Source organism: Hemiscyllium ocellatum, chromosome 1 (genome assembly GCF_020745735.1).
Source record: "Hemiscyllium ocellatum isolate sHemOce1 chromosome 1, sHemOce1.pat.X.cur, whole genome shotgun sequence".
Classification (NCBI taxonomy): Eukaryota; Metazoa; Chordata; class Chondrichthyes; order Orectolobiformes; family Hemiscylliidae; genus Hemiscyllium; species Hemiscyllium ocellatum.
Genome location: NC_083401.1, coordinates 119,458,824 through 119,476,056, shown reverse-complemented (window position 1 = coordinate 119,476,056; position 17,233 = coordinate 119,458,824). Strand labels below are relative to the sequence as shown.

General features: G+C 41.1%; 1 protein-coding gene across 1 annotated transcript in view; it reads left to right on the top strand.

Moving 5' to 3' along the window:
• Positions 1–17,233, top strand: part of slit2 (slit homolog 2 (Drosophila)) — a 462,208-nt gene that overhangs the window by 326,813 nt on the left and 118,162 nt on the right. The window contains exons 15-16 of the mRNA XM_060825295.1: positions 14,369–14,519; positions 16,295–16,369. Of these exons, the coding sequence (XP_060681278.1) occupies positions 14,369–14,519; positions 16,295–16,369 (226 nt within the window). The remainder of the gene's footprint in view (positions 1–14,368; positions 14,520–16,294; positions 16,370–17,233) is intronic.

Below are 17,233 nucleotides of genomic sequence, written 5' to 3'. Positions count from 1 at the left end.
GTAAAATATCAAAGAGCAGATGGTGTCACATTGGCACAGGGGAGTACGATATTGACATTCTTCCCACATTGTTGGACATTCCTCCAGCCAGCTCAGACTGCAATGATCTAGATGGCAATCTCAGACCAGGCTGCTATGGACTGGTGTTGGGGCATTCTCAACTGTGCCTGGGGAAGAAGATGTCCCACACGTGCCCAAAGGTGTGAGGTGGCTAGTTAGTGAGATGCTTTTGGTAAGAGTCAGCAAGAAAGATCATTGGAGCTTGCAGTGAGAATCCCTCCAAAAATCCCAACACAATTCGCACTTAGCAAAACAAAAATAAGATTCAGCCCTACAGAATAGGTGGCCTTTTTTGAACCATTTGGCTTATATTTTTAAACCAAAAAGGAAATTCAGTTGTTGGGCAAAATTCAATCCATGATCTCGGTGACTGAGAGAATCACTCAGAGTCATAGAGATGTACAGCATGGAAACAGACTCTTCGGTCCAACCCATCCATGCCGACCAGATCTCCCAACCCAATCTAGTCCCACCTGCCAGAACCCGGCCCATATCCCTCCAAATCCTTCCTATTCATATAGCCATCCAAATGCCTCTTAAAGGTTGCAATTGTATGAGCCTGCACTAATTCCTCTGGCAGCTTATTCCATACACGTACTACCCTCTTTGTGAAAAAGTTGGCCCATAGGTCTTTTTTATATCTTTCCCTTCTCACCCTAAACCTGGTGTCAGTGGGGGAGCACTTTGGGGCCAGGAATCATAAATGTATTCGTTTTAAAATAATGATGGAAAAGGATAGACCAGATCTAAAAGTTGAAGTTCTAAACCGGAGAAAGGCCAATTTAGACGGTATTAGGCAAGAACTTTTGAAAGCTGGTTGGAGGCAGATGTTCACAGGTAAAGGGACGGCTGAAAAATGGGAAGCCTTCCGGAATGAGATAATAAGAATCCAGAGAAAATATATTCCTGTTAGGGTGAAAGGGAAGGCTGGTAGGTATAGGGAATGCTGGATAACTAAAGAAATGTAGGGCTTGGTTAAGAAAAAGAAGGAAGCATATGTCAGGTATAGACAGGATAGATCGAGTGAATCCTTAGAAGAAAGAAAATAGGAGTTATACTTAAGAGGGAAATCAGGAGGGCAAAACAGGGACATGAGATCGCTTTGGCAAGTAGAATTAAGGAGAATCCAAAGGGTTTTTACAAATATATTAAGGACAAAAGGGTAACTAGGGAGAGAATAGTGCCCCTCAAAGATCAGCAAGGCGGCCTTTGTGTGGAGCAACAGAAAATGGGGGAGATACTAAATGAATATTTTGCATCAGTATTTACTGTGGAAAAGGATATGGAAGATATAGACAGTAGGGAAATAGATGGTGACATCTTGCAAAATGTCCATATTACAGTGGAGGAAGTGCTGGATGTCTTGAAACAGTTAAAGGTGGATAGGTCCCCAGGATCTGATCAGGTGTACCCGAGAACTCTGTGGGAAGTGAGAGAAGTGATTGTTGGGTCTCTTGCTGAGATATTTGTATCACCGATAGTCACAGGTGAGGTGCTGGAAGACGGGAGGTTGGCAAATGTGGTGCCACTGTTTAAGAAGGGTGATAAAGACAAGCCAGGGAACTATAAACCGGTAAGCCTGACCACGGTGATGGGCAAGTTGTAGGAGGGAATCCTAAGGGACAAGATGTACATGTATTGGGAAAGGCAAGGCCTGATTCGGGATAGTCAACATTGCTTTCTGCGTGGGAAATCATGTCTCACAAACTTGATTGAGTTTTTTGAAGAAGTAACAAAGAAGATTGATGAAGGCAAGCTGTAGATGTGATCTATATGGACTTCAGTAAGGCGTTCAATAAGGTTCCCCATGGGATTCTGATTAGCAAGGTTAGATCTTATGGAATACAGGGAGAAGTAGCCATTTGGATACAGAACGGGCTCAAAGGTAGAAGACAGATGGTGATGGTGGAGGGTTGTTTTTCAGACAGGAGGCCTATGACCAGTGGAGTGCCACAAGGATCGGTGCTGGGTCCTCTACTTTTTGTCATTTAAATAAATGATTTGGATGTGAGCATAAGATGTACAGCTAGTAAGTTTGTAAATGACACCAAAATTGGAGGCGTAGTGGGCAGTGGTAATCTGGTGTTACCTCAGATTACAACAGGATCTGGACCAGATGGGCCAAAGGGCTGAGAAGTGGCAGATGGAGTTTAATTCAGATAAATGCGAGGTGGTGCATTTTGGGAAAGCAAATCTTGGCAGGACTTATATTCTTAATGGTAAGGTCCTAGGGAGTGTTGCTGAACAAAGAGACCTTGGAGTGCAGGTTCATAGCTCCTTGAAAGTGGAGTCGCAAGTAGATAGGATAGTGAAGAAGGTGTTTGGTATGCTTTCCTTTATTGGTCAGAGTATTGCGTACAGGAGTTGGGAGGTCATGCTGCGGCTGTACAGAACATTGGTGAGGCCATTGTTGGAATATTGTGTGCAATTCTGGTCTCCTTCCTATCAGAAAGATGTTGTGAAACCTGAAAGGGTTCAGAAAATATTTACAAGGATGTTGTCAGGGTTGAAGGATCTGAGCTACAGGGAGAGGCTGAACAGGCTGGAGCTGTTTACTGTGGAGCGTCAGTGGCTGAGGGGTGACCTTATAGAAGTTTACAAAATTATGAGGGGCTTGGATAGGATAAATAGACAAAGTCTTTTCCCTGAGGACCCAGCACCAATCCTTGTGGCACTCCACTGGTCACAGACCTCCAGTCTGAAAAACAACCCTCCACCATCATCCTCCGTCTTCTACCTTTGAGCCAGTTCTGTATCCAAATGGCTAGTTCTTTCTGTATTCCTTGAGATCTAACCTTGCTAATTAGTCTCCCATGGGGAGCCTTGTCAAATGCCCTATTGAAGTCCTTATAGATCACATCTACCGCTCTGCCCTCATCAATCCTCTTTGTTACATCCTCAAAAAACTCAATCAAGTTTGTGAGACATGGTTTCCCACGTACAAAAACATGTTGACTATCCTGAGTCAGTCCTTGCCTTTCCTCAGTGATTAGCACTGCTGCCTCACAGTAGCAGGGATCCGGGTTCAATTTCCACCTCGGGCAACTGTCTGTGTGGAGTTTGCACGTTCTCCTCGTGTCAGCATGGGTTTCCTCCGGGTGCTCCGGTTTCCTCCCACAGTCCAAAGATATGCAGGTTAGGTGAATTGGCCATGCTAAATTGCCCATGGTGTTTGTAAATGTAGTGGAATTGGTCTGGGCGGGTTGCTCTTCGGAGGGTCGGTGTGGAGTTGGTGGGCGGAAGGGCTTGGTTCCACAGTGTATGGAATCTCATCTAATCTAATCAAATATATGTACATCCTGTCCCTCAGGATTTCCTCCAACAACTTGCCCACCACCGACGTCAGGCTCACTGGTCGATAGTTCCCTCGCTTGTCCGTACCACCCTTTTAAGTAGGGCACCGCATTTGCCAACCTCCAGTCTTTTGGCACCTCACCTGTGACTATCGATGATACAAATATCTCAGCAAGAGACCCAGCAATCACTTCTATAGCTTCCCACAGAGTTCTAGGGTACACCTGGTCAGGTCCTGGGGATTTATCCACTTTTATGTGTTTCAAGACAACCAGCACTTCCTCCTCTGTAATATGGACATTTTGCAAGATGTCACCATCTATTTCCCTACAGTCCATATCTTCCATATCCTTTTCCACGGTAAATATTATTGCAAAATACTCATTTAGTATCTCCCCCATTTTCTGCTGCTCCACACAAAGGCCACTTTGCTGATCTTTGAGGGGCCCTATTCTCTCCCTAGTTACCCTTTTGTCCTTAATGTATTTGTAAAACCTCTTTGGATTTTCCTTAATTCTATTTGCCAAAGCGATCTCATGTTCCCTTTTTTACCCTCCTGATTTCCCTCTTAAGTATACTCCCACTTCCTTTATACTCTTCTAAGTATTCACTCAATCTATCCTGTCTATACCTTACATATACTTTCTTCTTTTTCTTAACCAAACCCTCAATTTCTTCAGTCATCTAGCATTCCCTATACCTACCCGCCTTTCCTTTCACCCTAACAGGAATATACTTTCTTCGAATTCTTGTTATCTCATTTCTGAAGGCTTCCCATTTTCCAGCCGTTCTTTTACCTGCGAACATCTGCCTCCAATCAGCTTTCGAAAGTTCTTGACTAATACCGTCAAAATTGGCCTTTCTCCAATTTAGAATGTCAATGTTTAGATCTGGTCTATCCTTTTCCATCACTATTTTAAATCTAAAATAGTGCTGGCCCCAAAGTGCTCCCCCACTGACACTTCAGTCACCTGCCCTGCCTTACTTTCCAAGATTGGCAAGCTTTGCACCTTCTCTAGTAGGTACATCCACATACTGAATCAGAAAATCGTCTTGCACACGCTTAACAAATTCCTCTCTATCTAAACCCTTAGCACTATAGCAGTCCCAGTCTATGTTTGGAAAATTAAAATCCCCTACTATAACCACCCTACTTTTCTTACAGATAACTAAGATCTCCTTACAAGCTTGTTTCTCAATTTCCCTCTGACTATTAGCGGGTGTATAATACAATCCCAATAATGTGATCATCCCTTTCTTATTTCTCAGTTCCACCCAAATAACATCCCTGGATGTATTTCCAGGAATCTCCTCCCTCAGCACAGTTGTCATGCTATCCCTTATCAAAAATGCTACTCCCCCTCCTCTCTTGCCTCCCTTTCTATCCTTCCTGTAGCTTTTGTATCCTGGAACATTAAGCTGCCAGTCCTGCCCATCCCTGAGTCATATTTCTGTAACTGCTACGATATCCCAGTCCCATGTTCCTAACCATACCCTGAGTTCATCTGCCTTCCCTGTTAGGCCCCTTGCATTGAAATAAATGCAGTTTAATTTATTAGTCCTAACTTGTCCCTGCCTGCCCTGAATGTTTGACTCGCTTCTGTTCTCAACTACCAGTCTCAGATTGATCTTTTTCCTCACTATCTCCCTAAGTCCCAACACCCCACCTTATTTATTTAAATCCCCCCGAGCAGCTCTAGCAAATCCCCCTGCCAGTACATTAGTCCCCTTCCAATTTAGGTGCAATTCGTCCTTCTTGTATAGGTCACTTATACCCCAAAAGAGATCCCAATGATCCAAAAATGTGAATCCTTCTCCCATACACCAGCGCCTCAGCCATGCATTCATCTGCTCTATCCTCCTCTTTCTGCCCTCACTAGCTCGTAGCACTGGGAGTTATCCAGATATTACTACCCTTGAGGACCTCCTTTTAAAATTTCTGCCTAACTCTCTGTAATGTCCCTTCAGAATCTCAATCTTTTCCCTTCCTATGTCATGGGTTCCAATGTGGACAATGACCTCTTGCTGGCCTCTCTCCCCCGTGAGAACATCCTTGATCCTGGCATCAGAGAAGCAACACACCATTCTGATTTTTCGCTGCTGGCCACAGAAATGTCTGTCTGTACCTTGAACTAGAGAATCCCCTAACACAATTGATCTCTTGGAACCCAATGTACCCCTCGTTGCATTAGAGCTAATCTCAATACCAGAAACTTGGCTGTTCATGCTATGTTCCCCTAAGAATCCATCACCTCCTAAATTTTCCAAAACACCATACCTGTTTGAAATGGGTATATCCACAAAAGACTGCTGCACTAGCTGCCTACCTCTTTTACCTTTCCTGGAGTTAATCCATCTATGAGAGTGTATCTGAGACTTTCTCTCCTTCCTATACCTGCCATCCATCACAAACTGTTGCTGATGCAAATTCCTCATTGCTTCTAGCTGTCTCTCAAACCGATCCATTTGATCTGATAAGATTCACAACCAGCAGGATTTATGACAGATATAATCTGCAGTAACCCTTAAACTCTCTTTAAACTCCCACATCTGACATGAAGTACATATCACTCTATTAAAGGCCATTTTTGCTCCTTCACAATCTACAGACCCAGAAAATAACACCGTCTTATTCCTCTACCAACACTGCCCCAGGTTAAATTAATAGTTATGGCTTATATTTTAATTTTCATCAAGAGACATATCTCCAAAAACATATAATCAAGAAATAACCTACTCTACTCACTACTGCAGACTTGAGGCCTTTTTAATGGATTTTTAACTGTCTAGCAAGATGTTGTGGTTACAGAGATTTTAAAGGATAATTTAGTTAGTGATTGTAATTGTAGTCACTTGTGAAAAATTGTCAGATTTTATTCAGTCCAAGAGGACTTTGAGGAAATATCAAAGATTCTTGTGACACGGTTGATGCGCAGAGGAAACCAAGATATCAGAAAAGCAGGAGTCAACATTGTCTTCTACATATGATTGTTCGAAGTATGGTTAAAAGCAACACCACATGTACAGTCATTGTCCAGCAGGATGAACCAGGTGCTTTGGATCTTGTTAGGATGGAAATCTTGGAGTTCTGTAAGAAGTGGCAACTTCATCACCATCCAAACACTGGAGGAGTCATACAAAAGGAAAGTGTTGAGAAAAAAAAGTATATAAATCAAACAGTCAAGAAAATGTTGAAGATATCAAATGTAAAGAACAAAAGATGAAGACGACATTTCTCGTTGAGGTTAACAAGAGCCTACACAGATTCTGGATTATCGACTTGAAGGTACATTGGTTTGAAATGTTTCTGACAACTTCCTGTGGATGATACCTGTGAAAATCCAACCTGCAGATTTAATATGCAGGCACACACTCTCAGGTGTGTTGCTAAGTTAGTCCAGTCACAAAGGAGATGTCAGTGAGACACTCTACATGTTGAAGAATCCAAATACTTCACAATGAAGCAAAAGAAATGTATGCAGTTTGAACTCTTGGAGAGAGTGGATGCAATACTCTGAAACAAAATCAGGAGAGAATTTCAAATAAAATCTCAAGCTATTCAGAGGTTGAGGCAAAGTAAAGCAGGAATACTACATAACTCTGCAAGAAGCCCATCTGCTTGTGCAGGGAAAATTCTTCATCTGATAGTGGAAAAAATTGACATCTCAGTCAGACAACATAATAGAAAGTGGGGTGTCAGTGACAGAACGGACACAGTGATGCTCAGGGCTCGTAACTGTTTCCAAAACAAATGAAGAATTATGTGAAACTCAGTTAAACAGAAGAGTTAAAATATAAACCCATCCTATTTTGTCAGTTGACAGGTGGGCCAAATTGGTAAGAATTGGCTCTTTATTCAACTAGGCGCAAACAATGCTGAAAAATGTGATGCTGGAAAAGCGCAGCAGGTCGGGCAGCATCCAAGGAGCAGGAGTATTGACGTTTCATGCATCAGCCCCATTTCAGGCTCCTGCTCCTTGGATGCAGCCTGACCTGCTGCGCTTTTCCAGCAACACATTTTTCAGCTCTGATCTCCAGCATCTGCAGCCCACACTTTCTCCTAGGTGCAAACAGTGACTTCTGGCAGTTACTCCTAAACCACAAGTCAGGATTGTTGACTATATTCATTATTTGTATTAGTATTGCTTCAATGGTCATTCTGCACCAGAATATTTTCAACTTTGAATGTTATGCATTCTGAGAGGAAGTAGGGAACCATTTGCCACATGGAACTATCTTAGTGCGTGGCAAAAGATAAAAGAACATGATTAAAGAAGAGTTGGGGCACTATAGAATTCCAGCCTTACACTAAGCCAGAAATGTTGTATTTTGAGAATGACAGTCCATTTTGGGACACATACTTTAATCCAAGAACAATGCTTCACTGCGGATCCAAGGAAACTGAGGGCCATGAGTGAATTTCCAGCACTGAAATATGCAAATAATTTACAACACTTCTTAGACTTTGTGAATCAAGAGGGAAAATTTATCACTAACTTAGCTAACCTCACTCAACTCATACAAGAGCTTTTGGAAAAGGAAAAGCCAATAGTGTATTGGAGTTAGGAGCAGACTGCAGGCTTTAAAAGGATTCATGAGAAGCTACTTCCCTCTGATGTTTTAGTTTATTGTAATCCAGACTCATCACCTAGAGTAGCCATGGGTGAATTATTCATAGGACTAAGAGCAGATCTTATCCAGGTACAAACTGATGGAGCAAGGAAACTGGTGTTTTTCAGGTTGAGATGGGAATTGAACAGAAGTACACTATTATTGAAAAAGAAGTAAATGTAGTTACATGAAATGTGAAAAGTTTGCAGACTACCTCATGAGATTGAAATTGCTGGTTAAGATGGTCCTTAAGCCTTTGATAATGTTATTAAGATCACATGAACATAAAAGGAATCAGAAGAATACCACTACAAATTCAAAGATTCAGACTTCAACTGATTAGATATGAGCACATCATAGTGTATGTTTCAAGCATAGCACGTGGAACATCTGGTATATTTTAAAGGGCAATTATAGATGAAGCAGAGAAGAAAGATTATCGAAGACAGAAGAACTGGAGTCTTATTCTTCAGCAATAACCATCATTCTGCAAGCAACTGTGTGAAAATACAAAGAAATTTGTGCTTCTTGAAAATCAGATGAAGAAAGCAAATAGGTCCGGAAATGCTGTCAGCAAAGGTGGTTGAATTACACTCCTACAGATCAGGCAATGAAAAGGTTTCATGAGCAAGAACAGCACTTCATGGTTGTGGAAGACTTGTCAGTCTACGACTGTAGTACAGCCACACTGAAGTCAATTAAGTTAGAGATTCTACAAAGACTCCAAGTGAGACATTTAAGGTTCAAAAAGTTCAGATCAAGTGTCTAACAATCTGGATGGTGGGCAGACCTTTCTGGAAAAATAGGAAACTTCATCTTGTCATTTCATATATGTATTAGAAATGACCAAGTGTCTAAAGTGCCATAAATTGAGTCAAAAGTTTCAGAAAGGATGTGGGAAAGGCTACTAACAGGTTTGTTAACCTTCAAGGGATGATTTATTTAGTTGTTATTGACTATAATTCAAGATGAATTCAAGCAGCAAGATTTCTTTGAGTGACGGCAGACTTAGTGAGTGGAGCACTGGAAAGGACTACTGCAATGCACACTTTCCCAGAAGGACTAATATTGAACAGTGGGCCTCAATTTATGAGTGACAAATTCAGAAAGTTCACTTTTGAGGCAGGTATCAGCCAGGTGACGTGTTGCCCGCTTCACCTTCAGTCAAACTGAGAAGTTGAGAGAGTGGTCAAAACCATAAAATTACTGGTTAAAAAAGATACAGGGTGAGGATCAGCTATATTCAGTTACAGAGTAAGGTTCAATGATTGTACTCGTGATGTTAATGATTACAATGGCTATTTAAATAACAAAAAAAATTAAACTACTAGAATTATGTAATACCAAAGAAGAAAGAAACTTGGGGAGAGCTGTAGTTTAATGGAATATTTAAATTTGGATGATGTAACCAGTAGTCGAGAGTGTGGTGCAGGAAAAGCACAGCAGGTCAGGCAGCATCCAAGGAGCAGGAGAATGGACGTTTTGGGCATAAGCCCTTCATCAGTAATGATGTAACCAGTACTCTGGCAGATTGGAAGAAGATATTAAACTCAAAGAAGCTTGCAGAGAGAGAGCTTTAATGATGCACTGGGGAGTTCTTCTAGTATTTTGTAAGATGCAATGTACAGCTGTAAATAAAAGATTCTTACTGTACTTTAGGTATGGAAGAGCCTTATTTAAAGATAAAGAGCCAACGGTCACAGGCACATTGAATGTGTAGACCCCCATAGCCCAGGGATACAACTGACAAGTACCCTGGTAGCAATATAAGCCTAAAACAAAAAAGGAAGTAAAATTTCTTCCATCTTCAGTAACATACAACTCATCCAAAACCCTGCTGCCTGCATCCTATCCAACAACATGCCTGTTTCACATCACCTCCTGCTGTTCTCACACTCAATTTATGAGCTTTCAATCCCCCAAAATCCTAAATTTAAAATGTCATTGTTTCATTTAAATCTGTTTATGGTCTCACATCCTAATTCCTCCATCCATCTGATCATCGTCTCTGTTGCACTTCCTGCACATGCTTGACCCTCACCCAATCAGATTTTTCCCATCACCAGGACCATTAATTTGGCCAAATCCATTGTCTGGATTTCTTTCATTCCCTAAATCCATTTCTTTCCATGATTTTAAAACCTCTTAAATCACATCTAAGACCAAGCTTTTGTCTTTTTGCTTTAATATTTCGCCTTTCTGGCTCATCATTCTTTTATTTTACTACTTTGAAGTGTCTTTGGACACTTTTCCACATTAAAGTTCCTGTATCTTTGCAGGATGTTGAATTAACAGAAGCTCTGTCAATGTTGGATCTGTTTTTGGTGATGAACTGCAATGTATTTTAATCCCCTTAAGAGAAGTATTTTTCTTGTAAATTCCCTTCAGGCTATGTTTATTAGAGCATTCTTACTTCGGTGATAGTTTAGTTTTAGGTGGGTAATTTACTGGGATTTTGGTACAGAGCTGTTGAAAATACTTTCAATATAGATTTTTTAAAAATGTATACGTCTATTTCTTCATCAAAATCTGTCATCTGTGAAGAGTGTAGAAGAAGATCTCTTTTGATTCATGACAGGTCCATTCCACAGTCATCTGGAGAATTTCTACAATCTGCTTAACCCTTTCTGCAGCTAACTGCATGTGACCTTGATGTGATTTCCCTCAGGGATTGGCTGACAGTAAAACATTCGCTGGTGCGTTGAGGATTGAAAGCACATTGTACAGTGTTGTAATCGGAAAAGTCTTGCATTTATATAGTACCTGTAATAACCTTAAGATGTTGCAAAGCACTTTCCAGCAAAGAAGTACTTCTATTGATGTATAGTCACTGTCATATTGTAGGAATTTGCACAGACTCCTTTTTTTCAGTAATATTGACCAGAACACCAGTGATCATGCCCCTTCTCTTGCCCAAAATGCTGTCACATTATTTTCCACAACTTATTCAAAAGATGGCACCCTTGACCGTGCAGTACTTCCTGTTATTATGGATGAGAATCAGTGTAGCAAGTTCAATACATTATACGCACAACACAATACAGCATTCCCATTATACATGTTGCTGTAACAAGCGCCAAAGAGAATTCAGACCTGGGCATTTTTAACCAGTGCTGCGCAAGTGGGAATACACCAAGCAGACAGTAGGGGCAATTCTGTGATTGCTGATACTCCACATGACTAGCAGCACTTGAGAGGAATCTAGTCTTGGAAAATCATAGTCAATCCCACCAACCACTTCCTGAAAAGATTTACCTATGAAGGAGACTTCCTGCTAGGAGTGCTGGATTGTAGAATCACCTTTAGTTCCATTTTCGTACCTTTGGCAACTGTATAACGATGCTTTTGATACTATAATGAATGGAGGTGCCATGTTCCCATTCAAACTTCCCTGCAACTTTCCAGCCATTTTCCCTCCTACTTACATGTCATTTGGTAAAGTGTAGTATATCTGTATGAATGCAGTATTGTCCAAACAGGCTGACACGTTAGATAGAATGCCATGTATATGTGTGAACCAATCAAAACACCAACTGTTTGAAGAATCAATTCTCAAGCAAACTTCCCTTATCACCACCTTCCCCAGGGCCCTTGATGGGTAACAAATACTGGCTGAGTCAGCGATGTCCATGTTCAGTGAGTGAATAACACTAAAAAAACGCTGAGGCTAAAAATAGGAACTACTTTAATTAAGCACAAATTTATTCGGATGTAAGGAATTGTTTCTAAGTATACAGTAATGATTAAAAACTTGGATGGTAAATTTAATTAATATGTCCAACAGCTTTGGGAAAGTTACATTTATTTGAGAAAACCCCTCGTGTTTCTCATCATTATTTATGAACATATGTAGGGCCAGATTGAAGGATCCCGTAAGAGGGGACTAGGCAATGGGCAGAACAACATACTCACAGGGAAGGCAGTAGCTGTCATTCCTGCGAGCAGGAACTCTGATCCCACCTACAGCTGACCTCCTCTTCAAGGGCAACCAGGGACAGACTAAAAATGCTGGCCCAGCCAGCGACACCCACGTCCAACAGGCAAATAAAAGAAGGTTTAAGTCAACAGGAGGAATGGGCTGCTGCAGAAACACCATTCTGTGGTTTTCCGAAGCTCATTAGCAAGCCATTTAAAAGCAATTATTAGTGATGTCACCAGGATTTAGTGGTAGCTTTGGATAGCATGGGTTTTGTGTGCCTCCTGAAGATCTCTCAGAAACTCTGTTAAGGTTTGCCAGTGAATACCTCTTTCAAAAGGCAACCGACTAGCCCATCCATCTAATACATCCCCTATCCCACCCACCCCCCCCCCCACACCCCCAACACACACACACACACACACACACACACACACACATCTTTGACCCATTCCCTGCAATACCAAACCTGCTGTCACCTATCAAGTGGTCTGGTTCCTGAATGATCCTAGGCCTTTGATGGGTGTATTACCATCCACAGCCACTCCCCTTTGATGGCGCTGACAGACAATTGGATGCTGTCTACCTTTAATTGGTTGACAGTTCCTGGTGAGCAGGACTTTCGCCATCAGGTTTCTAAATCGCAAGGAAGACCTGATGATGGCCACCTAAATCCTATCAGAATTCCTTCACGGAAACAATAGGAGCTTTCTGACAGTTTTCCATATGGTGGGAAGGACCCATATTAAGGTCATAAAATCCAGCTCATAGTTCAATAAGTTCAACTTATTGATTGATAGGGACTTCAATGTAATGGCACAGTGAAATTTTTCCTTGAGAGGTTTTAGGTCTCTTATCTGGCTGGTTCCCTTTAGTACTGTATTCTACCTGGGTACAATCTAATAGATAAGGTTATCCTTGCAATGAATTATATATATATATCTACACACACAAACTAATTAATAGTGAATTTTCTGCAGAGTCTAAGCTCAAGTGGATTGGCTGCTTTCTTTGCTTTCAGCAATATAAATGCAATCGCTCTGTCTCTCTTTTCCTTCTCTGCTTCTTTACCTTTTGCAGGAATTCACCATTTTGGCTGTAAGTACAAATTTGTGTGCTACCTGATACGTTACCTCTGCCACCTTCACCTCTTCCTTTCAGATCTGGTCCAATATTCTCTACCAACATACTGCCCCTCCACCTCCACCTCTTGCACATTTCCCTCTCCATCATCCCTTCCCCCATTCCCCCAGCACTTATTTCTTTCCTTTATACTCCTGTCTTGATGCCCCACACTCAAACCTGTTATCAGCCCATTAGTAACCATCCAGCACTTAATCACAGGTGCCCCCTTCCCTTCCCCATATCTTCATGTCCTTCATCTGCCCCAACATAACTGGTTTTTGAAGTGACTTCGTTGGCTCTAATCCTGAATTAGAGACATATCCAACTGGAAAGCATTATTCTTTCATGTAGGCACGTGTATTGTATATGTTCAGCATATAATTCATTATAGTTGTCCAGCTGAACAGTAACTGAAAGTGGAAATAGAATGTTCCCCTTGTTTTTACTAATGCTGTTGAACCCCAGCACCCCACAGATACATTCTATTCCTCTTACTGTAGAATGCTCTACTTCTTTCCTCTACTATTTTCCCTCCCACTTTTACCTGGCCTAGCTGATGCAGTTCTGAAACTCAGCGGGATTTTCCGTTGTGCTTGATCTAACCATGTGGTTGCAAGGTACGAATAAAACATGGTTCTGTCAAGCACCATGGAGCGTCACGTCTGCCTTCTACAGCATGTCAAGCTACAAACAATAGGAGTGTCTAGGGAGAGGCAGTGTGCCGTACGCCTGTGATCAAAGGCCAATAAAGCTCAGGATGGTAGTTCTACCGACAGAGGCTTTGAGAGCTAGAGACCAATTTGATGATATTTGTGTTGAGGTCATTGCTGATTTGAAATTTTCTTATAATAAAGTGGATAAAATGACAGACAAGATTAAATGTAAGAAGAAATAAAAACAAGTGAAAAAACAAATGTAATGAATGTAGCAGATGTGTTACTGTGGATCTGGAAGTGTTTAGTCTTTGGAATTCCATTCACTATTTCAAATGAATGGCTCAGGTGGGAGCACTAAATTGAATTAGATTTGGCTTAGCAACATTATGAGCTAGCTACAGGAATAGTGAAAAGGCCATTAGTTTTGTAATAGAAATTGCATCAGAAGGAGCCTGCATTGAAAGGTTAACCTGTAAATTTTACACCTACTCTTTTGGATCTTGGCTTTACTGTGTGATAAAGTTCAAGATCCAGCTATAGTATTTTAGTTTTGCTTTTTGTATGGTCTTTGTAAAATCTACCCAAGATTTCCCTGTCTTGCTTTTAATTGAGTCTCTTTGCATATTTCCACTTCTCCTGTTAAAATGTCTGCTTTTCGGTCTGCTGATGTGAATAATCTGCATATTTTGACTCAAATAATCTGCAGGCACAGAGGATTACAGATCCAAACTCAGCGGAGACTGCTTCCTGGATCTTGCTTGTCCTGAAAAGTGTCGATGTGAGGGAACCACAGTGGACTGCTCCAATCAAAGACTTACGAAAATACCTGATCACATCCCTCAGTACACTGCAGAGTTGTAAGTTGGCAGAGCAAGCTTACTTCTCATCACTCATGTGCCTAGTCTTTCTAATCTACACTTTGTTAGTGAAATAAAAGACTAGCTTTTATTTAGAAAATCACTTCAGACATCCCTTGCGCTGAAAGAAAGAGGGAACTCTCATGGGAGATGGGTTGTCAGTTGCCACATGATCATTAGGAAAAAAAGGGGAAAATTAATTGCCTAGATGTCTGTTAGCAACTGTGCTGATGTCAGCTAAGCTTTGTAGATGCAATAGAATTTAAAAAGTAGTGGCCATGGCTTTTGTCAGAGGGTGATCTTGTTAACCATAAACCATTATTTTCTATTGATCCTGTGTGCATAAGGTGTCAAGTTATTAAAACCTGAATGAAGTTTTATGTCTGCATTATTGAGAGACATTAAGTAATATGGAAACCAATTTCTTGGTTTGGCCTTTGTGACTCAGAGCTGGATGCTATGGGTCTTGTTTGGGAGTTGATGTACTGAGAATAGTTCACCCATTGTATAAGCCACACTGACAGCATTGGCCAGTATGTAACCTACACGGAAAGCATGCCCAACATGTAATCCACAGGGCTAGCATATGAAATGAATAACCTACAGGAACCCCATACTCAATGTATAACTCATAGGGAAAGCATGCCCAATGTATAACACACAGGGACAGCATACCAAATGTACAACCCATAGGAATGGCTGATGTAGCTCATGTGATTCTCAGGAAGAAACATATGTAGGTTACAAATTGAATGGGCTGAATCTCATGCCCTATTTCTGTCTTTCAAAACAAAAACACATATGTCTGAGCTGGAAATATTGCAGTGTAACACACAATGCATATATTCCAGTTGCAGCTGTTCTTCTGTTTTTGCAGAAGTATTTTCCTTTCACGGAAATAAATTGAGTGGTCCAATTTTAATTGTTATCAAAGGCCTTGTATTTCAGGCCCTGTACTTGAAGCTTTTGGTCCCATGTGTTCTATTGGCAACCACAAGGTGGGACATGGAACTGAGGCATGAAGATGGGTTTTGGTAATTTTTACTGGATCTCAGACTGGACTAGGATAATGGATTGTCAGCCAGGATGCCTGCTCCTCATCACATCCTGGTGTCTTCAGCTGGAAAATATAATTTTGTTGAAAGTTGTGAACCGTCCTCTGTAAAGCCAACCTGTCAAATGGATAATGAATACTTTCATCAAAATGTGTACTTAGCAAACGCTGAGACTGCTACCAAGTAAAGATCAGCATTGGGTTTAAAAACTCTGGGAGAAGAGAGAAAGTTGTTATCTGAGAGGGGTTTGAATTTAATCATTTCTGCAGTGCTCATTCTTCAAGGATAATGGTAATTCAATCAAAACTAACAGTGACAAATCGAGGTGCTATGACAACTGTCACATGTTCTGTAATTGGAGTGGTCCATTTCTGCCTCATGTTCACAATTAGCGTTGATGTAAATCAATTCCATGGTCCTAAGTAAATCTTTATTCAGTTTCACATTTCCTTTGTGTTCCTGAAAGAAGGACGCATGATTCAATTTTCCATTTGAAAGTGAGAGTGACACTGTAATCAATTTGCAATCCTCCCTTTCTCCCTGTATTCAATACCTGGCTGGTTGCATTGTACAACACTATATTGATCAAATCTACCTGAAAGGAAGGATCAGGTTCATGTTGGAGAAACTACAGGTTTGAAGTGTGAAAAGTTTAGGTTAACAAATGCACTTAGGAAGATATTTTTCTAACTTATTTATTTTTTCACTTGAACATTTTAGGCGCCTTAATAACAATGAGTTTACAGTGTTGGAAGCCACTGGGATCTTCAAGAAACTCCCTCAGCTCCGTAAAATGTGAGTTGAACTTTCCGACAGTTTTCCTCGGTGCAGCTGGTGAGCAGCTCCCATCTCTGTCAGCTCTGTTTTGTGAAAGACATTAATTAAGACAATTACACAAGTGACCTGTAATAGCACGAATAGTGAGGCGGATTGGAGTTGGCAGGTTGCTCCTGTGTGCTAAGCTGCTGCCAAAAGCAGCTCTTCATGAGTCAAGCACCGGCATCTCTCAAGATTTCACATTCAGCCAGCTGACCTCTTGTGCTGGCACAGAGGGACTGCCAGATACAGCCAGCCAAGCACAAGTTCAACAATCTTCCATAACTTCCTCTGTAACAGCCCCAAAATAACAGTCCCCTTTAACTATATATAGAACATCAATACTTCTGATAGGTTCAATATATTTTTTGAAAGAAAAAGATGGCAAAAAGCTGTTTTAGATAACTGACCTTGGTATCAATATGAACTACTGTTTGAGTATCAGTAAGAATTTAAATTTGGTGTTCACTTCCTGACTTGGGCATTAAAAACAGTGCTTAGGACAAATGAAGCATTTTAATCTTGTTGTCAACTTGCTCCAAATTCCAACATTGTACATCACCAGTACTTCAGAATTGTGTTCTGTCAGAGGATATAAAGTCCTTTCCAATGTGTTTGTGAGGGAGAGGCAGGCTTCACTGTACTATCTGATTATGTTCACAGAATCTAGTTTATGTTTTAGATTAGATTCCCTACAATGTGGAAACAGGCCCTTCGGCCCAACAAATCCACACCGACACTCCAAAGGGTAACCCACCCAGAATCGTTTCCCTACATTTTCCCTCTGACAAATGCACCTAACAGTATGGGCAGTTGAGCACGGCCAATTCACCTGACCTTCAC